This window comes from Chanodichthys erythropterus, chromosome 22 (genome assembly GCF_024489055.1).
Source record: "Chanodichthys erythropterus isolate Z2021 chromosome 22, ASM2448905v1, whole genome shotgun sequence".
In the NCBI taxonomy this organism is placed as follows: domain Eukaryota; kingdom Metazoa; phylum Chordata; class Actinopteri; order Cypriniformes; family Xenocyprididae; genus Chanodichthys; species Chanodichthys erythropterus.
The window spans coordinates 33,710,569-33,737,578 of record NC_090242.1 but is presented as its reverse complement, the minus strand read 5'-3'; the positions used below and the strand labels follow the sequence as shown (position 1 = coordinate 33,737,578).

The 27,010-nt window shown below is 35.5% G+C and overlaps 2 protein-coding genes across 3 annotated transcripts in view; one reads left to right on the top strand and one right to left on the bottom strand.

The window, feature by feature from the left end:
• The first annotated feature begins 2,225 nt into the window (after positions 1-2,225).
• hmgcrb (3-hydroxy-3-methylglutaryl-CoA reductase b) lies at positions 2,226-15,137 on the top strand. Its single transcript, XM_067377031.1, has 20 exons — positions 2,226-2,322; positions 3,149-3,335; positions 3,596-3,707; positions 3,890-3,977; positions 4,062-4,146; positions 5,132-5,237; positions 5,560-5,666; positions 5,758-5,877; positions 5,973-6,097; positions 6,179-6,393; positions 6,549-6,655; positions 7,777-7,971; positions 8,064-8,222; positions 8,331-8,488; positions 8,580-8,685; positions 8,938-9,108; positions 9,301-9,441; positions 10,768-10,926; positions 11,020-11,174; positions 11,394-15,137. The coding sequence occupies exons 2-20, from the start codon at positions 3,165-3,167 to the stop codon at positions 11,443-11,445; spliced, it is 2,532 nt and encodes an 843-aa protein (XP_067233132.1). The 5' UTR covers positions 2,226-2,322; positions 3,149-3,164; the 3' UTR covers positions 11,446-15,137.
• Positions 15,138-15,277: 140 nt separating this feature from the next.
• Positions 15,278-27,010, bottom strand: part of LOC137013332 (ceramide transfer protein) — a 41,166-nt gene continuing 29,433 nt past the window's right edge. Inside the window, exons 6-18 of one of the 2 annotated variants that reach the window (XM_067377032.1) lie at positions 26,720-26,803; positions 24,947-25,104; positions 24,205-24,297; positions 24,026-24,112; positions 22,007-22,099; positions 21,765-21,845; positions 19,949-20,044; positions 18,431-18,563; positions 17,816-17,886; positions 17,611-17,739; positions 17,364-17,493; positions 17,063-17,197; positions 15,278-15,671 (exon numbers count right to left, since the gene is read on the bottom strand). In XM_067377032.1, coding sequence (XP_067233133.1) covers positions 17,070-17,197; positions 17,364-17,493; positions 17,611-17,739; positions 17,816-17,886; positions 18,431-18,563; positions 19,949-20,044; positions 21,765-21,845; positions 22,007-22,099; positions 24,026-24,112; positions 24,205-24,297; positions 24,947-25,104; positions 26,720-26,803 — 1,283 coding nt within the window. In that variant the 3' untranslated portion in view covers positions 15,278-15,671; positions 17,063-17,069. The remainder of the gene's footprint in view (positions 15,672-17,062; positions 17,198-17,363; positions 17,494-17,610; positions 17,740-17,815; positions 17,887-18,430; positions 18,564-19,948; positions 20,045-21,764; positions 21,846-22,006; positions 22,100-24,025; positions 24,113-24,204; positions 24,298-24,946; positions 25,105-26,719; positions 26,804-27,010) is intronic. The other variant, XM_067377033.1, reaches the window with a different exon arrangement.

Here is a 27,010-nt window from a genome sequence, read left to right as displayed (position 1 = left end):
TTGAACTATCATGACCGTCAAAGAAGTTTGCAAGATGCATTTACAGATCAAAAGTCAGAGGAAATATTTAGTCATTTGAGTTACTGACCTATGCGTCTCCTTGCCATAGCAGAGAATAAAAAAGAAGAAATGAAGAAACAAAATGTCTACTGTCAGAAAAACTCAAAATAAACCTCTTTTGGGACTAAGACGATCTTCCGCAAATAAGCTTGTGTCGAAAGTGAAATTGACAAAGGCTGTTCTTACCTGTTCTGTCACACCTGTCTTTATTAGGCTAAAGCTTTTATTATCATGCTTTTACGTCATACTTTTCTTTGGTTTTCTACTGAATGCTCAGAATGGTGGATCTAACTGCAGTTTCATTTCATTCATGAATTATATAGCCTACTTGTCATTTATTATTAATATTTAAGATATTTGCTAAAGTTCCCAACTTCCCATCGTTTTCTCCTCTCCATTAACAACAACACTAAATGAAGAAAAACAGTTTGATCGTCTTAATTCATTGCTTCATGTCAAACTCGATTAAATAAACTAGAAGAATTAATACTTGTTATTACAGTTTTTCTCAGTCGCTTTGGTGCATTTCTCACATCAATATTTACATTTGCACAACAGTTCATGCAGTTCTCAAAACAATTAGTACAAACTGCAAAACCTAGTTGACACCTGCAAAAGCGTGTCACTTGCTCAAAATGGATAGGTCATTCCTCAAAAGCAAGTATTTATGTCAATGAAAGTGTCAGTGTCATCAAGATGAAAAGTCCTGAAACCATTGTTTATGAACAAGATGGTCAAATGGCTTTGTCATGTTTTCATTATGACAGTTTACTCTGTCAATGTTTTCCAATGCAAAAAAGTCAGATCTTGGTGACACTACCTGAAAATGCTCAAGACGGCACTATATACTATTTGCACAGCCATTTGAAAAATACAGTAAAGTTACACATTACTGTATTTAGTGAGGTAACTGAGTACAAGACACTGAATATGTATGTTTCACATTTTACTGCATATGCTCTTTGCAATTCTAATTTGTTCACAGCATTGTGCAAAAGAAAAAATACACCCTTATTTGCAACAAACATAAACTCCCTTTGGGTAGAGCTGTGCACAACTGTAAACAATATTGCAGTACATATGGCAAATCTTTACTGTAACACTACTGTACACTACAATACACTAAATGTGTGATGCAGTAAAGCTGTACGTCTAAATGTAAAATGTACAGTGACAAGTTCTTGTCCCACTGGAAGCTTCATGTATGACACGATGACAGTAGTGCAGTGCAGATTGTTTAGTGCTGAATTACTGTCCATTTATACACACCTGTTCTCCCGACGAAATGTTTGAATAATTGAATTTACAGTGGTTCTCCCAACATTTGGCTGCACCCTTCGACCAGCCTCAGCCATTGTGAGGCCGTGATTGACAACATGATCCACAATTGTAGCCCTGATTTCATCAGGGATCTGCCTATTGGCCTCTTCTTCCTCTTCCCCTGTTTTGTCCCCTTCCCCTTCTTCCCCGCACCCTTACCCCTCTTCCACGAGGCTGACCTTCCATTTCTGTGTCACAGTATTGTAGAAATGGTACACACTATGTCCTGCTTGGTTCGTAAATGCTTGTAAAGTGGGAGTTTATGGGATTCAGCTCTGACAGTGATTGTAGAGAAGTGGCTTATCATTGGTTGCAACTAATGCTTCACACACCCCTTCTTATCAGTGAAAGTTGAGATTCACTTGAGAGAAATTGTTAAATTTAGGAGACATTTTCAGGAAAAAAAAAAAAGATTTTAAAAAAATGTGTAAAATTTGTGTGACAGATTTTGACAACTAGTTCAACATTTTTGTATGTAATGACTCAAGCAATGAAATGAGGACTATTAATTTTATATGGAATGACTATTCAGCATTTACAAGTATAGTTAATTTTGACTGACATGACATAAGCAAATGATAATGTTGTAAATAGCAGAGAGTTGTATGAAAGCAATTGATGCATGTCCAAAAGCATTTGCAATTTGTTCGAAGGAATGAGAAACTGCTACTATGATGTGCACAAATGACTAAATGTTGTGGAGATTGAACTAACTGTTGTGCAAATGTAAAGAGTGATGTGAGAAATGCACCAAAGCGACTGAGAAAAACTGTAATACTTGTCACTTGTTATTTTTTCGCGTCACATTGACCCTCTCTCTCGTGTAAGATGACGTCACGCTCGCTCGCTCCGGGCGGGTCGTGCGCGAGCCCGTTGAGGGCGGATTACGTCAGTTACAGTCACCGTGTAACACGGACACTGATCGGAGGAGAACAGATGAGGGTATGTAAGAATATTTCAGACATTAACAGTTAATTCTTTAACTTTTATATTTAAAACTCTTACTTAAGCCGATATATTGAGTCATCTTGACATTTGTCGGTGTTGTTGTTGAATACGAAGCTCAATGACAGCTGTGACTCCTTCAGCTCATGCTAAATTAGCTTAGCATGCTGTCAGCTCATCCTTATGACAAACTTACTGAGGCTCGATATTAATAATCAGTTTAATTTAACGTGTTATAAGGGCTAAATAGTGTGTTTATGGTGACTCCAATCTCTGTTATAGTTTAAATGTGTGTAAATGTGCTCATAATAATGCTAGAGAACCAACATTAGAGTTTGTCATCACTTAGCTTTCATTACTTTGCTCTTAGATATGTTTTATGTGTGAATAGTTTTGACGCCTCTTCAGTTTATTTTCATCAAAATCTTCTCATATATCTTTTAAGAGATGACATTTACCGTCTAAGTCCATAAAAATTGCTTGAGAAGAGTGTAATGTTAGTAATTGTTAACCAAAATAAAAATTTATAATGAAAAAGAGCAAAGAAAATAATTTGGAAAACATTTAGAATAGTTTATGCTGAGTAATATTAGTCATCCATCACTGTTTTGATCAAAATTGTCACCTTTTTTTAGTGTTTTTTTTTTTCACATGTTGGAAATTAGGAAAGCATAATAAAAATGCTAAATTCAATTAAACTTTAATTCTAAACAGTCGTCAGTGCTGTAAATAGGCAGTATCATCTGGATTTTGACAGCTGCTGGCATCAGTTCAGATGTTTTATATGTTATCAGGTGATGATGTTTGTATGCTCTGTTATCAGGTGACCCACTGAAGCCATGATGATGCTGTCGCGTCTCTTCAGGCTGCACGGCCTGTTCGTCGCCTCTCATCCGTGGGAGGTGATCGTGGGAACGGTTGCCGTGACGATGTGTCTGATGTCCATGAACGCTTTCGCTACTAATGACCAGATGTGTGGCTGGAACCATCAGTGTCCCAAAGTACAAGAGGTACAGCGGTCAACTTTAGTGGACTTCAGATGATAAGAACCAATGAGCTCCTCCACTGTCCACTCACAAAATCATTGACGTAAAAGTAGATCTCTCTGTATATTTACTCAGAAGCTTTATGGCTTAGTTCTAGCTCACTTTATAGTGCTGTAAACTGGGAATTCTGATCTTTACAGAAGCATAACTTACAAGTTATATATAAATATAAATTATATAAAACCAATATTAATATGCAGATTGTTTGTGTTGCTCATTTTTAGAAAATTCTAAGCAGTGACATGCTCATTTTAACCATCACACGATGCATAGCCATCATTTACATCTACGTTCAGTTCAAAAACCTTCGTCAGCTCGGCTCCAAATACATACTGGGTGAGTTTCTCTCTGTTCAAACTCATTTTACTTCCTTAATGTGATTTATTTCCAAATGACAAAACAAAAAAAGATCAGTTAAAGTTTGTCCTGGGGAATTGGATGGTCCCTACGTAATTTATGATTGATCACAATTTTTGACTCTTTATAACAAAAGCATGTATTGTTTATTTTGTGTCCAGGTATCGCTGGTCTGTTCACCATCTTCTCCAGCTTTGTGTTCAGCACTGTGGTCGTTCACTTCCTGGGCAAAGAGCTGACAGGACTGAAGTATGATCTCATCTGACTCCCACATTCATTATCATTATCTTTCATTAGAGTTTGTCTGTAAACGGTGTCCTCATGTTCCTGCAGTGACGCTCTGCCGTTCTTCCTGCTGTTGATCGATCTGTCTAAAGCCTGCACACTGGCCAAGTTCGCTCTCAGCTCAAACTCACAGGTACAGAGAGATCTTTTTGCTGGTAATATACATTTAAACATCATGAATATTGACTTTTGTTTTTATTTGACCATTACTTCAAGAGCATGTCTTTCCTGAGTGTTAAGATGGATGTTTATAGTGTTTTGGGTTTTTAAAAATGCAGAATTTTTAGAACATTTAAATGACTTCTTTGAACCAGTTCACGCTGTCCATATTTAAATAAATAGATTAAAAATTGATGATGCAAATCATTGGTTTGTTTGCATCATCAGTGAAGTGAACACTATAAATAATAAACAAAAAATACACATTTAAAAAATGTTTCTGTGATATTTTGATGCAAAAAATGTAAACAGCTATATATATATATATATATATATATATATATATATATATATATATATATATATATATATATATATATATATATATATATATATATATATACAGCTATGGAAAAAATTAAGAGACCACTCCAAGTTCAGAAATCAATGTTAAGTGCTCTCTTAATTTTCTATCTTAATCTATCTATCTATCTATCTATCTATCTATCTATCTATCTATCTATCTATCTATCTATCTATCTATCTATCTATCTATCTATCTATCTATCTATCTTAATCTATCTATCTATCTATCTATCTATCTATCTATCTAAACAATATCCAACTTCATTCTCATACATTGAGTATATACTCATGTAAAGCGACATATGTACTACAGCAAAATCTCAACTTTGTGATTGTTTATATCACAAAATGTAACTATTACTGTATCAGCCCACTCTAATCTGCTAAACTAGAAGGCATGAAGATATTAAGATATTATAAACATAAACATCATGATTTTCAGTAAAACTACCTTGAAACGATGTGAAAAGTACTTTACTAATTAGTCTTGAATTGATATATGCATGTATCTGTGTGAATATTGCTGTTTGTTACTGTGTGCTGTTGTATTGGTGCATATGAATGTAAATAATGACTGGTCATGTGACCCACAGGAGGAGGTCAGAGAGAATATTGCTCAAGGCATGGCCATCCTGGGACCCACGTTCACGCTGGACGCGGTGGTGGAGTGTCTGGTCATCGGTGTGGGCACCATGTCTGGTACGTTAGTGCAGTGTCTCTTTCTTGCTTTCTTTACTATTGTTTTCCTCCAAAGATGTTGACAAATAAAAAGCAGGGTTATTATGATAAAACCTGGATGGTTTTTGTGATCTAAGTGTGATTTCTGGGTGTGGAAAATGATAAAATCTTGTAAATCTTTAGGGTGAATATTTTTTACATTTTGCTCCGCTTTAAAATAATTTTTAGTCATGGCAAATGTATTGGTTAGAAGTCACTCGAACATTTAAAAAAGTCTTAATCTGGCTTTAAACTTCCTATTTATACATCTCTCACTGTCCTGTCTGTTCCTGTCTGATTCCAGGTGTGCGTCAGCTGGAGATCATGTGTTGTTTCGGCTGCATGTCGGTTCTGGCCAATTACTTTGTGTTCATGACGTTCTTCCCGGCCTGTGTGTCGCTGGTGTTAGAGGTCAGTGCTGGATTTGTTTCTTGCTTAAGATGTTCTGCATAACATATTTGTGAGTGAACATTGACCCCAGTCTCTCACCCGTCTCGTCCAGTTATCCCGTGAGAGCCGTGAGGGTCGGCCCATCTGGCAGCTCAGTCATTTCGCTCGTGTCCTGGAGGAAGAAGAAGGAAACAAACCCAACCCCGTCACTCAGAGAGTCAAAATGATCATGGTGAGCTCTGACAATCACGTTTAGAGACCAACAAAAGGTCATACTCTGCTTTTCTGTATGATTTGTTTTGACTGGTCTGGTTTTGTGTGCTTCAGTCTCTAGGTCTGGCGCTGGTTCACGCTCACAGTCGCCTCGTGACTGAATCTCCGGCGCACAACATGAGCAGTTCAGACGTGGTTCTGCCCACACCCAACATGGAGTCCGACAGAGCCATGTCCAGGTACGAGCTGAGAAACACGGCGCTGTTTTTGCAATGATTACAACATGATTACATTTTTAACAATCTTGTTTTTCTTCTCAGTGTGGATTTGGAGCAGGTCATCACGCTCTCTCTCGCTCTGTTATTGGCGGCCAAGTACGTGTTTTTTGAGCAGGCTGAAATGGAATCCTCCCTGTCAATCAAACCTCATGTGGCCACACCCAACTGCGCCCTGACCAATAAGAGAGGAGGAGAGGACCGCTGTCAGAGGGAGTTGGCCCCGCCCAAAGCCCTGAAGGGGGTCCAAACTAATAAAGGTGAGCACCTTTAGTTCATTATTTCAGCTTTTTTCCCCTGTCGTTCACTTGTTCTTCCCTTCTTTTGATTGATTAATTCTTTTATTTTTTGTTTTTATTTCTGTTGTTTAATTTCATTGCTTCTGATTCATTATTCTGATTTATTGATCCGTCAGATGGAGACGGACACCATGAGGAGGAAGAAGCGGATGAGTGCCGTGAGCTCCAGTCTCACCAGCGCCGCCCCGTGGACGAATGTCTCACCATACTTAAAGACCCCAAAGTAATTAATCAATCAATCACGTTAACTAGACTTGTGCCGATATTCGGTAATGCGATAAATCGCGATAATGAATATGCGCGATATTGTAATCGTCGGCGCTTCAGAATACCATAAATAATCATTTATTTCCAGTTATTAATTTTTTTATAAGGCAATTAAGAATACTTTACCCATCAATCGTATAAAAGGCACAACACTGCTGTATTCTGCGTCAGAAGGACACGCGCTCTGATGTAAACAATCCCAGCGTGCACGAGAAGCTCATGGCGGAACCAGTGAAGGAGACGAGCTGAATGAAAGTGCGCGTTTACTCTCTGACAGCAGAGGGCGCTGATGGAACAGCAGCGTGCAGCGGTTACCACGGAAACCGTGCAAACAAAGTAACTGCGCTAGTGAAGTTTTTAAAATGCTTCAAACAGCCATTCAGTTTTTGTAATCTCAGTGTTGTTCATCACGGCACCAAATACTGAATACTTCAAAAAAAGACTTAAAAGGATATTTATTTTCAAACCTAAACATTTTTATATTTTAATCTGTACTACAACATGCCCTAATGATTAGAAATGTTCTGATTATTTGTTATTGTTCAGTAAAACATACAGCTTCATTAGTTAACATGTTAATTCATTATCACTAAACTGACAATGAAAAATACTTATACAGAATTAATTATTATTAATTAATGTTAATTTCTTAGTTACTATTTAATAACTTTACTAAAATGAAAATAACTTATTTAATGGACCTGAGATAAAACTAACAATGATCAACAAAAAATAACACTTTCTGTAACAAATGTAGCTATTGCTCAATCTTAGTTAATGCATTAAATAGAGTAAAGAGTTATCTGTTGTTCTTTATAGCCTCATTCTTTTGCATTTTAATCTGTTTGAAAATTTCAGTCAGAGTTGTTTTTGTTTTATTACAAAAAGAGTTCTTGAACCTGTTAAACTGACAAAAATGGTTTTGCAACTTATTTTAATAACGTGATAATACCGTATACCGTGATAAAAGCTTCATCAATTAATCGCAACATGAAAATTTGATACCGTCACATGCCTAATGTTAACTGATCTTAAAACATCATGTGCTTCACATCTTCTCTCTCTCTCATCTTTAAGAGAGGAGCTCGGTTTCTGAGCAACGCTGAGGTGACGGCATTAGTGGAGTGCAGAAGTATTCTGGGATACCGTTTGGAAACGGTGCTGGAGAGTCCAGAGAGAGGCGTGGCCATACGCAGAGAAATGCTCTCCCCCAAACTCCCGGACTCGTCCGCGCTGGAGAAGCTTCCCTACAAACACTACGACTACTCTAAGGTGCTGCTTATGATCGGCTGCAGAGCTGCTCTGGAGATCCAGAGTCACATGTGTGATGATGCGGTGTTTAAATGTCGTTTCCTCGCTCTCAGGTGATTGGCACTAACTGTGAGAACGTGATTGGCTACGTGCCTGTGCCAGTGGGCGTGGCCGGACCACTCCTATTGGACGGGAAAGAATTCCATGTCCCCATGGCAACAACGGAAGGCTGTTTAGTGGCCAGCACCAACCGAGGATGTAGAGCCGTCACCGTGAGTCATTCTTATTGTCTTCATTATTTATTTTTTTAATGTTTTGTTCTCTCTCTGATTGTAAGTGTGTCCGTCTCCTCACTATCACATGTGTGCTTGTGTCTGCAGTTGTCAGGTGGCGTGAGCAGTCGCGTTCTCGCGGACGGGATGACCCGCGGGCCGGTGGTTCAGATGCCGTCGGCGTGTCGGGCGGCAGAGGTGAAGGGCTGGCTGGAGAGTTCAGACGGCTTCAGTGTCATCAAACAGGCTTTCGATCACACCAGCAGGTCAGAGGTCAAAGGTCACATACAGAATGAGCCTTATAAAGCACTGCCATGGGAGAGTTTCCAGTGATAACTTTAGCTCTGTGTTTTTCAGGTTTGCTCGTCTGGACCGGCTGCAGGTCGCTTTGGCCGGGAGGAACCTGTACATCCGCTTCCAGTCTCAGACCGGAGACGCCATGGGCATGAACATGCTGTCAAAGGTGTGTGTGATGAAGCAGAGCTTACAGCTGATTTATGGGGTCAAGAGTTCACACAGCATCTGAACTTCCTGCCTGAACTTGTATATAATAGATGTTCCTGCTCTCTTTTGAATGCGCTATTGAATGCGAGTCTAAAACAGAGCCCAAACTGATTGGGATTTTTCCCTGTAAATATTTAGAGATCTTTCCTACGGTTGCTGTGTGTGTGTCATGAAGGTTTGAAGTGACGGTGGTTGTGTTTGATGTCCGTAGGGAACAGAAGAGTCTCTGAGCCGACTTCAGGAGCGCTATCCTGACATGCGTCTGTTAGCCGTCAGCGGGAACTTCTGCACCGATAAGAAACCAGCTGCTGTCAACTGGATCCAAGGCAGAGGAAAATCCACAGTGTGTGAAGCCATCGTACCAGCACGAGTGGTGAAAGAGGTCAGACACTTAGACACTTAGTTTTTGTTCCTCTAGGGGGCATCAGAAAGCTTTGTTAGATATTTAAGTATACTAATGTCTCTAGTATAACCTTCTCAATCTGTTCAGTGCATGAAACACAAGTGGAAATCCACCCCAGTGATTAAATGACTGAATGAAGGCTGTAGTAATATTGTGTTGTTGTGTTCGCAGGTGTTGAAGAGCAGCACAGCCGCTCTGGTGGAGCTGAACATCAGTAAGAATCTGGTGGGCTCGGCGATGGCCGGAAGCATCGGCGGGTTCAACGCTCACGCGGCAAACATCGTAACGGCCATCTACATCGCCTGCGGACAGGTGCGCGTTACACACTACTTCTGATCATATAGTGCAGGAGTCATCAGTGCATGTTATTCTAAAGCAAAAATATTAACAGGAAAAAATAATATTTATAATCATACTTATCTATTGACAATCCAGTAAAAATCCAGTGGATAAAAAGTTTCTGTTAACATTAAGTGCAATGCGTTGTGTATTTATGTATTTAAAAAGATAAAAATGTATTTAAAAAGTGTCCACACACACACACAGGTTTGTTTTTGTGAATTGTGGGGACATTCCATAGGTGTAATGGTTTTCATACTGTACAAACTGTGTTTTCTATCGCCCTACACCTAAACCTACCCATCACAGAAAACTGTGCACATTTTTACTTTCTCAAAAAAATTAATTCTGTATGATTTATAAGCCTTTTGAAAAGTGGGGACGTGGAGAATGTCCTCATAAGTCACCCTCGCCTTGTAATACCTATGTCATCATACACATTTGTGTCCTGATATGTCACAAACACACACAATATTTAATATTTATACAATAACATAATATACTATAACATTTAAACTTGTTCTTTTATTATTTACATATTTTTAATCATATTATGCATTGTGAATGTTATTATATGTTAGAATATTATATCATAATATGTTATAGTGTAAATGTTATGCCATATTTTTTGGTATTTGGTATTATGTTATTTATATAAAATATGGTTTATTGAACAAAAATATTTAAATTAACAACAATAGCCATTATAACAGTATAAGAAGTAAAATAGGAAATAAACACAAGCAAACAGTTTAGTCAAACGTACAAAAGCAGCGCTCTAGTTAGTATAGGATTTGATTTCAATGTAAATATAAAGTTATGAACTTTAATATAGCCCTCAAGCCAAATCTTGACAGTAATATTGGAACAAGTAATATATTAATAAGACCAAAGATTGCCGTTTGATGCACTCAAAATGAATTATACCTCATGTTTAAACACCATCTACATAAGAACCTGCAGCAAATTCCCGAAGGACTGGCAGAGATGAAGCTGTTCTCTGTGGGTACATGAGCGCTGAACAGCCGCTGACGGCCTGGAGCTCACATCTCCGAAAGCGTCAAAACAAATTTTCAAATAGGTGCTACATGTTTACATATAAATCACATATTTGAGGTGACATACAACTACGTTCTCACCTAAAAGACTCTTAAAACTACATTGTTACATGGCTGGAATGACCAACCAATCAGATTCGAGAACCAGAAAGAACTGCTGTATATATATATAATTACACATTTTATTATATATCTATATGATGTTACTCCTTGTAATTACAGATTATGTTGTGTTTTGTAGGATCCTGCGCAGTCGGTGGGCAGCAGTAACTGTATTACACTGATGGAGTGTGTTGGGACGGATGGAGAGGATCTGTACATCTCCTGCACGATGCCCTCATTAGAGCTGGGCACTGTGGGGGGGGGGACTGGTCTGCCTGCACAACACGCCTGTTTACAGGTAACACACACACACACACACACACACACTCGGACAGCACTGAGGGTCACTGAGGCTCTATGTGAGATAAACCCATGATGTGTGTGTGCTCAGATGTTGGGTGTTCAGGGTGCCAGTGATCAGTGTCCCGGTGAGAACTCAAGGACACTCGCTCGGATCGTCTGTGGTACAGTGCTGGCCGGAGAGCTCTCGCTGATGGCCGCCCTCGCCGCGGGACACCTCGTCAAGAGTCACATGACTCACAACAGGTCAAACATATGTAGTATACAACTATACATATATAACATATAGTATAATGTTCTATACATTAATATAAATATATAAATAAATAAATATATATATATATATATATATATATATATATATATATATATATATAAAAATGTAATTTTTTCAAAAATATATTTTTGTATGATTTTACATTGTTTTGTTTGTATTCTGAAGTTCTTTTACTCTCTCTCACACAGGTCTAAAGCCGATATTAGAGAGACTGAATTGCAGCCAAAGGAAGGTTCATGAAGCACATCACCCAGAGTACTCTGGGAAATGAAGTCTTGAGCATCTGACGTTTGTGGTTCCTCGTGTTCATTCTCAGGGCGTCTGAAGACACGGCCTCTCGGAGTGGACAGATGTCCAGAGGAGTTTTCTTCTGTGAAGCAGCTTATTTTGCAGTCTGAATGGGAATTATGGGAAATACTAATACTTTACGTTTACTTTGTGCCTCAATTTTAAAAGGCAACTACTTGAGTAAATGAGCAAGATGCCCAGTGATTGGCTGCTTGCATTTGTGACTCAGTCACTGCTCATTTTACTGAATCTGTGTGTTTAGTCTTGCACTAAAAGCCAAAACTGTTACTTGCTCAAGATTTGTCAAAACCTGGTAGAAGTTGATAAAGCCAAAACATGCAACGTTTTTATCACTTGGTTGAAAATGGGACGAGAAAACAGGCTTTTTTTGCACACGGGCAAATAGTTTTTAGACTAAATAATGATCTCAGATCAGAGCTTGATGGATGATTTTGCAGTTTGGACCTTCAAGAGCGTCAGATTGTGAATGAATGTATTTAATTCTATGTCTAATCACGCCAACCTCACTGTGACAAACTCCACTGATGGACCTTATAAACGAGGTGCTAATGTAATTTATAATAGTGATTTGAGTTTATGAAGTGTGAATGTCTGCACTGTTTGAATTGTGTGTTATGAAATGAGTGTTTCTGTATTGCCACTGTATGAATTCATGACTAAAGTGCTTCAGCTTTTCTTGACAAAAGCAAATCCTTTCACTTTCTGACTACAGAAAGCGCTGATAAAGCCATATCTGTGTCTTTTAAAGTTGCTTTGTCTTGCTTATTTCCTGCTAAACCATGGATCAGATCAGCATATTTTTAAATTGTCAGTATTTTTTTTTTTTGAACTTTTAAATGCATCAAACTGGAAAAATAAACATTTACAAAGTATTTTGCATTTTGTGTGCAATAGATTTTTTTTCCAAGAATTGCCTTTCAACAGAATACAATTTCAGTGTAATCCACAGCACACTTTGGCATGTTCTTTTAATAAAAATATTCTTTATATTTATTGTGCGCATGATTTACCATTTCGTTCCCTTGATTTGCTGAATCGTGCGCTTTATTACTATTTTGTTCCCATGATTTGCTGAATTGTGTGCTCTATTTACTATTTCATTCCCTCGATTTGCTAAATTGTGCGCTCCATTTACTATTTCGTTCACTCGATTTGTTAAATTGTGCGCTCTATTTACTATTTCATTCCCTCGATTTGCTAAATTGTGCGCACCATCCCCAACATTGACAGAATTTTCTGGCTTTCCGCGCTTTCACTGTCATATGGTAGGTGGCGCTATTATTCATCTTCTGAAAGAACACAGAATATCCAGATCAAAACAAGCAAAAAACAAGTGATAAAAGCATGTTGTAGTTTGAATAATATATATATATATATTTAATTTTCATCCCATTTTTACCCACATTCAAGGTTGATAAAGAATACATGAAGCTAGAATAAAACTTTTTTCTTTTATGGTTTCTCATGTTTATTCTCAGATGTATTTAAACCATATCTGTATTAAATATATCAGCTGTATGTAGCAAATTTATTTGTGAGTTTCTAAAACTCAGAACAGCAACAACCTGAACAAAATGTAACGAACATTATTCGCACAAAGAAATGATCAACACAACAGTCAGGATGCAGAAAGATGTCAATCATTTAATTCCTCTCTAACAGGCAGCGGCGCCGCCCTCTATTCACAGTACATGTTTATCCTGACACCTTTAGTGTGACGCGTATGCACACAAAACATCTGAAACCCAAGGACTTTACATTCAGTGCAAATGCAACTAATAACACACTAGACTGTATTAGAGGGACACACAAGCAGAACTCCTCTCCTGATTGGTTGTTTCCATCGAAAAACCTTCCAATCAGGGGAAATCAGGTGTATGTTTTATTTTTATTTAAGTAACACATTCAGCTTTACGGTTTCACTCCGGTGGATTCGTACATTCGGGTTCAGTGAGTGTCTGGAATGTTTAAGTTGTACGAGCGTGACGTTTTGAAGATCGCATCTGGTCGAAAGCTTACCGTAAACACTCAGATGTTGTCGTTGTGCACCTGCTCTACGTTTGACTACTTTCTGTCCTCTAAAGCATCTTTAACAGTCTAACATGTATGAAAGCTTGTTTCTGCCACTAAATAAAAAAATTACGTGACTTTTTAATCTCACAATTTTGACTTTTCTCGTAATTGCAGGTTTTTAATTTTGCAATTCTGACTTTCTGACTAACGTTTTTCTCACAATTGCGATATAAACTCACAATTGCAATTATAGTCAGAATAGCGATATATAAACTCGCGATTGCGAATTATAAAGTTAGAATTGCGATATAAACTCGCAATTCTGACTTTTTTTCTCACAATTGCCAGTTTTTAATCATGCAATTCTAACAATAATTCGCAATTGACTTTCTCAGAATTGCGAAATAAACTCGCAATTGCATCTTATAAAGTCAGAACTGCGATATATAAACTCAATTCTGACTTTATATCACGCAATTGTGAGTTTAAATCTCGTAATTCTGAAAACAAAAAAAAAGACAGAATTGTTCAATAAGTCGCAATTACTTTTTTAGTTCATGGCGGAAAGAAGCTTGCATAATCATGGGAACAATTTGAACAATGAAAATGTTTAGCAAAAAATTTAAAAGTTCTTGTCGTTCTGCAAAAAAAAAAAAGATTTTATAACTCAGTAATTTTGTCTTGTTTTCCAATACAAATATCAAAAAATTCTTAAAATCAAGATACATTTACTGGAAACACAAAACGACTAAAATTTTCCCCAAATTTTTTTGTTTTATCAAAATTAATTTTATGCCATTTTCGGGCTTCATTGGCAGATATTTTTTCTTGTTTTAAGTATAAAGTCAGTGAATTTAGATTTTCTTAAGTCATTTTTCTTAAGTAAATGCATCTTGATTTAAGAATGTTTAGATATTTGTACAGAAAAACAAGACAAAAATACTGAGGAAAAAAATCTAGTTTGTGCCTGGTAAGATTGTTTATGAATGCTTGACATTTAGTTTTTACTTTGGAAAATTACATTTGATAAAGAAAAAATAAATAAACAACTAATTCTACCCAAACTACAACTACGTATGATCTACGCCCCAAATTTAAACCGCATCTCCCTATTGGATAGAATATTTGACTGCCATCAGAGCTTCTCCAATGAGAAGACACTTTTCCGATGACACAATCTGTCCTTGCTGATTGCAAAATCACGTTTAAATAACACAAAGTACGAAATCAATATTAAAATGATCTTTGTCGTGGCTGTGGTTTTGATGTAATGGACGTGGGCGGCACGATCAGCAAGACGTACCAGATCAATAATGAGGCACTTCTCTAGAAATGTTTGGACACACACTTCTCAGTCTCTCTCTCTCACACACACACACACACACACACTCACACACTAAGGCATATGGAGTTGGATTAGTCAGGTAAAAGCATCGACTGACGATCTCAAACAACAATGAAATTATATACAAATAATCTGTGCACAAAGTTCGCCTGACGTATTAAAATTTTTTGCCTGTTACGATCGATCTGTAATTGTGCTACGGTACGTCAGCCGCTGAGACACGGATATAACTAAAGATTACGTCGCCGAAGAAAAAAATCGTCCACGTGGCCTCTTCGTCAGCGGCAGATTTTGCGCTTCATAAAAGAGACGGCGAACGCTGAAACGAAAGGCAGGCCAACGAAAGCCCTCGAGTTCATTTACACACATGCCTTTGATTCGATACTGAACGTCGACGATTATACGTGGACAATGAAAGCAAAGCTGAAATGTTTGTTCTAAACAAAAAACACTAATAATCGGGACTAAAACAGCCAGTCTCGTGTGTTCAGCTTCAAAACTCTCCGTCATATATAAACTTCCCATCTCACTTACTTACATACATACATATATATTTATATCAATATAGATCTCTGGCAGAAAACACGGGACAGACGTTGGCGTTTGGCTTCTCTAGTCCTCTGCCTGTGTGAACTAGTGCGGCGCTACAGAACGGCTTCAAGCGTCTACCGATGAGCCGCTGCCGGGGCTTCCTGTGGCAGCGGAGTTCAGAAGAGTCGGGAGAGGGACGCGATGAGTCTTCTGTGTGGCGAGAGGAGTGTGCGGGAACCGGAGCCGCTCGGGCACACTGACGGCAGAACTGAGGAATAGTACAAAAAAAAGAACTTAATAATCAATTTCACAAAAATAATGTTATTAAATGCATAATAACATGACTAATGAAATGGTAACGCTTTACAATAAGATCCCATTAGTTAATATTATTTAATGCATTAACAACGACTAATGCATCTCTTACGGTATTTATTCTTTGTTAATGTTAAGTTAATAAAAATGCAGTTGTTTGCTGCTAGTTCATGTCAGCTAAGGTTCATTAAATAATATTAACAGATGCAATGTATTAGTAAATGTTAAAATTAATATGAACTAAGATTACTAAATGCTTAAGAATTATTTTTCACTGTTAGTTCATGTTAACTTCTTATTGTGACCAATAAAATGAATGATGATAATAATAATAATAATAATAATAATAATAATAATAATAATAATATAAATATTTATTAATAATAATAATAATAATAACATCATAACTTACAAAATAATTAACAATAATACAAATATAAAATATATTTAAATATATAATAACATAACTGATAAAGCAGTTAACTAATATAACATTTAATTGTGACCAATAAAATAAATTACGAAAATAACAATAATAATAATACTAATGACAACAACATCATAAAATAATAATAATAATAATAAAATGCTAAAATATATTTAAATATATAATAACAACTGATCAAATAATAAAATAATATATTATTGAATAATATGATTAAATATATAATAATAAAATAAATACATTAGCAGCACAAATAATAAAACATAATATATTTATTTTGTTATAAATTATAATAATGAACTAAAATACAATACAATAATTTATACATTTTAATTTTTAAATAATATGGGTATTTTTATATATTATTTATATTGTGACCAATAAAATCAATGATAAATATTAATAATGATGATAATAGCAACATTAATAACATCATAACTAACAAAATAAATAATATTATGATAAAATATATAATAACATAACTGATCAAATAATAAAATAATATATTATCTAATAATATGATTAAATAAATAATAATAAAATGAATAATAATACAACTAATAATTAAACAAAATATATTTATTTTATAATAAATTATAATAATAAACTAAAATACAATAATACAATACAATACAATACAATACAATACAATACAATAATTTATACATTTTAAATCATTTTTTATATATCCGAAAACAATAAGGGTATTTTTAAAGATAACATGAAATTAAAATTAACTGTTTTTGGATGAAAATGAATATTATTGTTATTGACTGAAAGTGTAAAAAAATAAAAACATCTTCCAAACCATGTCTTGTCTTTAAACTCTGACTAATATGTTTTTCACCATTCCTGTCACTGTTAACATTAAACTCATCATGCGCTGTAGCTTGTTGTACCTGGTGCTCAGAAGAGGATTTGCTTTCCGGCAGTTTTCTCCTGGACGTAGGAAGTGAAGCGCTTGAGGAATTTGGGATATTCTCTCTTCGCCACGGCCCTCAGGACAGACGCAGGAGCCCATCCGCCAGGATTCACTGCAACAACAACAACGTCCAGTTAGCATTCATATACACCTCATTTAATAAACAGATGTGTTGAACAGACGTCCCTACAGTCATTGTATTGTAGTCATCGAAACATTTAGAAATACTGATGTATTTAGATATTTAATATTTCATAAAGATTATAGGTAAGAAGTACCGTTGGCCACGTATGTGATTTTGCACAAGATGTTGTCTCTGCTGATCTCTTTGTCGCCCTCTGGTGGACTGACCAGCGTCTGGCAGATCATCGCGATGTTGATTTTAGCACGAACGCATCTGTTGTTTGGCTACATGAAGACAAAAACAACGAAATATGGCTCTCCAGACTCACTGAACTGCTGCTTGATTAATCAGAGGCAACACGAACACACTGAGTCAGCGGTCGCCACGGAGACCAGACTCACCTGGGCATTCTCGTGGTCGACCGAGAAGTTGCAGACGAGCCATGTGTCTGGATCGTTCTCGTTATTGGCCACGATCTTACGGATGGCAGACAGATAGAGGACGTCTCTCTGGGACGCTGGCCACACTCTCTGTGTGAGGAAAACACAACATGAGGAAGAGCTCTTCCAGAACACTGACCCGCTGTCATTCAGCCTCTCTCCTCACCTTATGAGTCTGGTAGATGATGACGGCGTTATCGGACAACGTCTCCACGATGTTGAAGTTTTCAACAGTAGCTGGAGACAAAAAATGAGACCAGATATAAATGAGCTGAACAAATAAATGCTTTCATAAATGGCGTGGATATTAGTTATAAAAATGCACTAATAAACTTATTAGACAATTCTAGGAATAGATTGATTAAACCTGAAGGAATGTTTTGATTGGCAACTCCCTTTTTGTCTTTGTATATCTTTAGAGGTAGAGATAGATTAGGACCATTAAGAGGTTTCTGATCAGACGTTAATGTGAAGTATCTGTCTAGTATTAAAGCATGTAAAGTGTGGTAAGAGTATATGATGCTTCCAGACTGCGCTTAGTCATCAGATGTGCTCTATTATTAGTGATATACAGCAGCAGAGCCTTACTGGATTATATGTAGGCGTCATACAAAAGTCAAATGCGCTGTTTATAGATTCCATATTGATCATATTTTTGGTGCATTTTCTTTAATCTTTAGGCTTGATAAATGAACAATGAATAATTTTAGCTTGAAGCTTGGATGTCTGAAATACAGGGTGCTCAGGTAGAGGATTTTGTCTAATTTGTGCGTATACTCACTCTCCCAATCGTTACGGACATCCGTGTCCCAGAAGTAGTGGCAGACCTCATGACCTGTGACCCCTTTGACAGAGTGTGTGGCCTTCAGAGGGTCTAGCACGATCCCGTTCTCCTCCACCTCCCTCCGGTACACCTGAGACAGAGAGATAGAGAGTGAGTCTGTGGACCAGGGTGTGTTTGGGCTAAAACACACACGTTAGACTGAGTTTTAGACGCAGTTTTAACCTTTATAATGAATTTAAGTGAATCTTCCAGTATTGTTTGATCATCATACGGTGCTAAGCTAATGTCATGATGTTCTTATAGGCACAAAAATACATAGAAGTGCTATTGTTAACAAAAAATGAAACTAATTTAAAAAAAAAAAAACATTTTGAAATAAAAATGAAATTAAAGAAAATATAAATATTAGATGAAAACATTAACATAATCAAAAATTAGAAATGTTGCCTTGGCAACAAACTGAAATTAAGTCTAAAACTAAAACTAAACTAAAATAATATACATAAAAAATATAAATAATAGAACATAATAAAAACAAAAAAAACAAACATCTAGACTAAAATGAAAATGAAAGCTAAAAATAAAAAAATAAAACCCAATTAAACACCAAATTAAACATCAGTTTAAACTAAAACTAAAATAGAAAAAAAAATATATAATTATATATAAATAAAAAAACCCTAATAAAAAAAGTGACCAAAATTCAAACAAATTCAACAGAAAACTAAAAATATAAAAATAAAACCCAATTCAAAACATCAGTTCAAACTAAAACTGAAATAAAATATAAATATAAATAATTAAAAATAATATAAAATATAAAAAAAATTTACCAAAAAAAAAAAAAAAAAAAAAAAGACAAACATCTAAACTAAAATTAAAATAAAAGTAGGGATGCATGATATATCGGCCGATATATCCTCATTTTTAATGTTATCATTTTTGGCCCGATAAGAAAATTTGGCCGATATATATATATATATATATTTTAATGGTGAGACTTTTGTTTTTATAACCAGGCTCTCAAAAATTATATAAATTTTGATTTTATCGGCCAATATATTGATTATTGGCTTTCAAATACAAAGAATTATCGTTTATCGTATCGGTCAAAAGTTTTTATATCGGTGCATCCCTAAATTAAAGCTCAAAATATAAAAATACAACCCAATTAAAAACATAAGTTTAAACTAAAACGGACAGAAAATATAGATAAATATAAAAAAAAAAACTAAAGTAATAAAAGTGAAGAAAAAGAAAGCTGAAAAAAAAAATACAACTCAAAACATTACTTAAAACTAAAACTGAAAAAAAAAACAAAAAACTGATAAAAACAATAATTTAAACTAAAAGCTGAAAACATGAAAATAAAAATTCAATTCGATACTATAATAGTATGCTACCAAAAACACTGTAGAGAACACAAATATTGGGCTAAAGAGTGTTTAACTCATTTGAACTATTTTTCACTGTTCTGAACTCACTGTCCTGTATGTGGAGGACTGCTGAACTCACCTTCATCTCTCCCTCCTCCACCACAAGCTGCCAGTTTGCATCTCCACCCACATCCTGCAGAGAGTAGGTCATGTGATTCTGAACCATCTCCTCCACCTGCCCAAAACAAAGCACAGCAAGGAGGTCAGAGGTCATGCCTTCATTTCAGAGGATCTAAATAAACAAAACTAAAAGTGAGCAGCAATCAGTCAACATGAAACGCCTTTCACATGTTTCACTTCTGTACTGTATGAGTATTTCTGAATGAAACAGAAAAAACTTATCCCTTCCTGAAACGCAAACAGCAAGACTTTCTGAGGTCGAGTTCAGCCTCCATAGAATCTCCACGTACCGTTTATTTGATAATATTGCTGTAAACTTTATTACAGGCATTCAATTACTGTTTTTAAATAAAATAAAATAGCTATTTAACCCTCTGGTGCTGAAAACGTTTAAGTTTTTTTTCTTCATCAGAATGGTACCAAATTTGGTAAAGGTTTTGGCACTTACTATGTGAATACATACATACACAAAAAAATCATGGACATGATTCAAAAAGGTTAAATAGTCCTGAAAAAATAGTCACACTCGTGCTTCACGCAGTCAAAAAATGACTGTATTGGAAATGAATAGGAGACGAATTTCAACTAGTGGAAACTTTTGGTACGGCAGCCAAACAAAATCTTACCGAAAGCTCATTTTTTGAGATATCAAGCTCAAATTCGGAGCACAACTTGTTTAGATTTATGGTTTTGATTTTCTTGCAGTTTTAGAGTAAAATGTGTACATTTCATATCAAAATTTAAAATAGTATTTGTGTGCATTTTTCATAACAATAAACGTAAAAATCTGTAACTTTTTTTAAGTTGACTTTTTAAAACTTTTTTCACTTTAGCAATAATTTGCCAAGTCTCATCTTTAAAAAGAGATCAGAATTAAAGCATTCAAAATTTATGACCATTTAAGTTGGAAATGTAATGCTCAAAAAGTGAATACATGGATAATAACTATAGCATACATATAATTTAGCACCCTAAATTCCCCTAAAAATACAAAATATTAAATAAATACATTATAATACATTAAAATACATTATATTCGTTTCATTGAAATAATTAAAAAAAAAGAAAAATTTGGTCTTTTTTGACTGACACACGAAGAGCACCAGAAGGTAAAAGGCATTCAACATCACATTAAAATGTGAGTATCAAATATGAACCATCAGGATTTTGAGGAACATTTATTAATTCATCTTTAAATCATCTTGCATTGCAATTATGTTTTCCCTCATAATTTAAATGACAGAGCTTTGATCATAAAACTAAGCATTAAATATGATCTTACTAAGACTGATATTTATATGCATTTTATGAAATGAGTCTAGGCATAATAAACTAAAATAGGCATTTAATCAGCCATTTGTTTACATACATTACAAACATGCAATAATAAAACCAGGAACATAAATTAAGAAAGCAAATTTGCTTCATTTTGATTTCATGGTGACTAAAGATAAGATCATTGTGTGAGGAAAAGTTATTGAACATGCAAATTATATTTTCAAAAAGCCAAACACACAAAGACAGACCGAAAATGGAGGTAACAAGACAGACTAAGTGGCTGTAATGTGCTGTTAACAGTACAAGGCATCATGCAGACTTACTAATAATACAACTGGCTGTGTTTCAAAACAGAGTGCTGCCTAGCCAGACAGTATTTTTGGGCTGACTCAGCAGTTCACTAGGTTTTGAAATAGGTTTTGCAAATAGGTGCAATGTAACATGATGTCAAGAGCTTCTGATGAGTCTGGGATGAGTGTGCTAGAGGGCGCTGTTACCTCAGCACTGAACCGGTGCTCATAGAGAGAAGGAGTGAAGACGACAGCGGAAGATGAGGGAGAGGAAGGACGAGAGGGGGGCTACACGGGTGAGGAAGAAGAGAGAGATGCAGCTTCATCAGGAGTGGAAAATAAACCCAAAACAAAAAGAGACCAAGACAGAAGAACAGAGCACAACAGGGACACAGGAAGAGGACTGCAGATGATCATGATGAGGAGACGACGAAGAAGAACAAACTCACCTTCTCAGCGAATCGGTGAGAGCCCACGGTGGAGTAGGCGTCTCCTGAAGGCACTGAATTGCTCCTCTGTATCCTGCTCTTCTCACACTGAGACTATAAAAACATACATATGTTAATGATAAAAACATATCTGGAAATATATGTAGGGTGGGAAACCTGGGACTTTTTTTATACACAACCTGAAATGTACTGTAGCGCTCACATTAATTAATTCATTTTAACATTAAGGCCCTGATATACTACACTATATATATATGAAATCAAAGAATGAACTGATGTGACATAAACTTTGTTTGATTTTGTTCAATATTGTTTTGTGTTCATTTTGTGAGTCTGAAATGGCTTGCTAAAGCAAACTCTCAGGAAAAGTTAGCTCCAGCTGCCAAACACTTTCATACTATCATTGGTGAGTGACGATAACATAATAGGAGGTGTGCGCTGAGGCTCCGCCTTCGTTCATGCAGAACTTTTCTCACTCATTTCGTCTGTTTGAGTCTGTTGAGGTAAGATCTCCGCAGGTGAAAACATGAACACACTGGATAGCGAATGAAGTTGTGCTTCTGATGAAATGAGACTGACACTGTTTTCCATGTTTGATACTGTAAAGCTGCTTGCTTTTAAGTGATTTTTTTGAATAAAATGCCATATAAATAAATGTGACGTGACTTTACTGGAGTGCTAAATTGCAGAGCTCATGCTAACATGTTGTTATGGTCAGATCAGCATTTTGCGACCATTTTTCCTGCCGCAGCGATCAAAATTTGTCAGCACTCGCGCAACCACCATAACGTTGCCCAACATCAAATAGCAAACGTAAAGAAAGCGGAACGAAACTGGGCTACTCATTTGTGCTTCACAGACCGTTTATCAGTCAGGACTAATGTCAGTGCAGCACGACTCTCAATGTGCATTCTATCCATCCTAAATAGCATGTGACATTAGTAATATTCAATACTATTTAGGGCAGATAGGGTGGATAGTATGCACACTGGAATGCAGTGCTTGGCGTGACTCGCGAGTCGCAAGGCATATTTAAATGTTATTTTTAATGCAATGACCTAAACATTATTTGTTCCTCCTAATATTTTCAATCATTTTGCTTTTGAATTATTATTTAGACATTATGAATGATAATGCTGCCCTCAAATGTTAATCTGGAGCCTTGCAAACTTAATAAAACTGCATATTGTAATTTCTGTAAGTTAAGTCTATTTATTACCAGGGGATTTGTCAGTAATACAGTCAAAAAGGGGGAAAATGTTAATTTATGAAGTCTTACTGTATCTCTTTTTCTTATGAGCGTAGGCGGATCTTGGGCTCTGTTGTAAATAGTTATTAACTTAAAATGTTCAATAAATAAAGAATCACAAAAAAAAAAAAAAAAGGGGGGAAAATGTGAATAACTGTCTGCGCTGTAGGTCTATTTAAGGTGTGCCCCTAAATTTTCTGCTTATGCTCCTAAAAGATGCTTTTCTTATGCTTTCTATAAAAGGAAAGCTTGCCGTTTTCTCATTTTTGTTGTGTTTATTTTGTTACTGAGAGGAAAGCACACAGCACATATCCATCTAAACGCTCTTTTGGCAGTGTGGCCTGTGTCAGATTATAGTATATCACTGCTCATGGATCTCGAACTACATTTTACCCCTAAATGAAGAACAAAAAAGAACTTCGCTGTGAGTATATCAGGGCCTTTAGACCGTATCTGGATTCATTTTTATGTCCCCAAATTTAAGACCTCTTAAAGGGATAGTTCACCAAAAAGTTAAAATTCTGTCATCATTTACAGAAGATATTTTGAAGAATATGGGTAACCAGCTGATAGATGACTTCCATAGTAGGCAAAAAACACATCAACTGTTTGATCACTGACATTCTTCAAAATATCTTCTTATGTGTTCAACAGAAGAAAGAAACTCATACAGGTTTTGAGGGTGAGACAATTTTCATTTTTGGGTGAACTATCCCTTTAAAATGATAAAACTTTTGTTAAGGCTTTGATCAAATGAATGTAGGACACACCTGCTCTTCTATTTTGTCTTGTCGGTCCAGAGCGGCCTCCACGGCGTCAAAGAACTCATCTTCATTGATCAGGCTGTTTGGACCCTCCTGATGGACAGAACAAGATGAACATCTTCACACAGTTCACAGCTTTTTTTAAGCTCTGCAGGCCTCAGCACATGTGCAGAAACCAAACCCACCTCGTAATCAGGCCCTCCGAAATGAGACTTCTTCTTCAGCTCAGACAGGGCTGATTTATACGCTTCCTCCACCCTCCTCCTCTTCTCCATCTCCTGTAGAAAGCAAGAGGGGGAGTGACTTTAGCTGACTAAACACTCTGCTGCCGTAATGTTTAATGTCTTGGCTTGAGTAGATCTTGTCTCGGTGTGATGTGGGCAGAGCGAGAGACTGTATCGATGCGGGATTGTTCTGAAGCGCTCCATTGTTCAGACAGAAGCTCGTTCTGATTGTATATGTCAGTATTGTGCTGAATGCTGCTGACTGCGACACATCGGCAGACAGATTCAGCTCCACCTCAGTAACACACGCTCACCACTTTCACACACAAACCCATTAAAACGGCTGGATTAACTTTTCTGGCAGATAGCGCGGCAGTCATTCACAGAAACGACGGCTACGGCTTCCATTCATACACCATCACCAAAATGATGCTCAGACTCTCAGATAGGATTCGTTTTCCTGAAAATTACTGGCAGGATTTTCAATAGCAGCACTGGAAGTATAGTGATTTAAATGAGTATAAATGAGTAGTCATGGAAGCCCTACTTTGTACATGCATTGTACAAGTTCACATATAGCATCAATACAAACATTTCTGTCACAACTATCTCAGCCGGGGCTGATTCATTTTGACAACATTGTGACTCTGGCAGATATACCATCCCTCTCTTGATTTTAGCAGGTCAAGGACATGAATCGTACCTTATCCAGTCTTTTCTGCCAGCTGTCCTCTCTCTTCACCATCAGGTCGATGCAGTGAGAAAGTGTAGCCAAGATCCCCGCCGTGGTCGCCTTGAACGTGATGGCCTCTCCTTTAAAGTCTATCCCATTAATTCCTTTATGACTCAAACACTGGAATACTGATGGAGAGAGAGAGAACAAATCTAGTCACACACTTGACAGATTTCACACAAACATACATATATATTAATAGTTGTCTAATTTATATTAATATATTTTATAAATAGATACATATGTATTAAACAGTAATATAAAAATATTTATATATTTAATTTATTTGTAATATATATATATATATATATATATATATATTTATATATATATATATATATATATATATGTAACATGAATAATATATATTAATAAGTTGTCTAATTTATATTAATATATTTTATATAGATGCATATGTATTAAACAGTAATATATATATATATATATAAAATACATATTATTTTGTGTATATACATGCTGTTATATATATAACATATCTATATATATTATATAATATATATATATATATATATATATATATATATATATAAATAAAGAAGAATGATTTCTAAAGAATGATTTCTGAAGGATCATGTGACACTGAAGACTGGAGTAACAATGCTGAAAATTCAGCTTTGCATCACAGAAATAAATTACTTTGTCAAATATATTTAAATAGTACAGTTATTTTAAATTGTAATAATATTTCACAATATTACTGTTTTTTACTGTATTTTTAATTAAATAAATGTAGCCTTGGTGAGCAGACGAAACTTCTTTTAAAAGCATTAAAAATCTTAGTGGTTCCAAACTTTTGGACTGTACTGTATATTATATTATATTATATTATATTATATTATATTATATTATATTATATTATATTATATTATATTATATTATATTATATTATATTATATTATATTATATAAAACACAAACATGCATAATATATATTAATAAGTTGTATTATAATATATTTTATAGATTATATATATATATATATTTTTTTATTTATGTTATAATATATATTTTATATTAATATACACATATAGGAATATGAAAAATATAACATACATATATGTATTATTATCATAACATACATATATGTATTATTATCGTTATATGTATATGTTATATGTATCATATATGTAATATTATTTTGTGTATATACATGCAAGTGTTATATTTTATTTATTATATTTTATATATATATATATATATATATATATATATAATATATATATATTATATATATTATATATATATATATATATATATAATATATATTATATATATTATATATATATATATATATATATATATATATATATATATATATATATATATATATATATATATAACAAAAATATTAATATTAATTATTAAATCATAATACAAGAACAGAAACGGTTTGATGACCACATACAATTTAGCCATTTAGTATTTCCACTAAAAAAAAGCAATGCAGAAATGCATAACTCAATGAAAACATCTCAAACACAGCTCTAGTGGAGAAATGCTGACTTTATGTTATAGATTTCGCACAATTCATTACAACAAGCTTAAATTACTGGATCGCTGAAGTAAATGAAGTGGACACACTGCTCAGATTGTCAGTGCTGCCCCAGTACCGTCTCCTGGAGCTGAATCAGAGAGAATTCATCGAGCGTGAAACCTGCTGAAGTTTCACATGAGCAGAAATCAGTAGCGACGTTCCAGACTATGTAAATGTGCTCACACTCACATTTCTCCTTGCTGCCGTTGTTGTTATGCAGGAATTCTCCATCGGGGCGAGTGGTAGGGAAACCATCTTCATCATCCTCCACGACTGAGATGAGAAAACACACACACACACTGTCAGACTGAACTCATTGACCTGTGGTTGGTGGTGCCCAGATCGGCCCATTCACATACTGAGAGTCTACTGTAGACGCATACTGTAGTACAGGGGAAGGACCAGGACGAACAAAAGAGGCAGTTGATAATTTGTGTGAATCAACAGGCCCTTGTGCTGTAACAACAGATGCATCCAGAG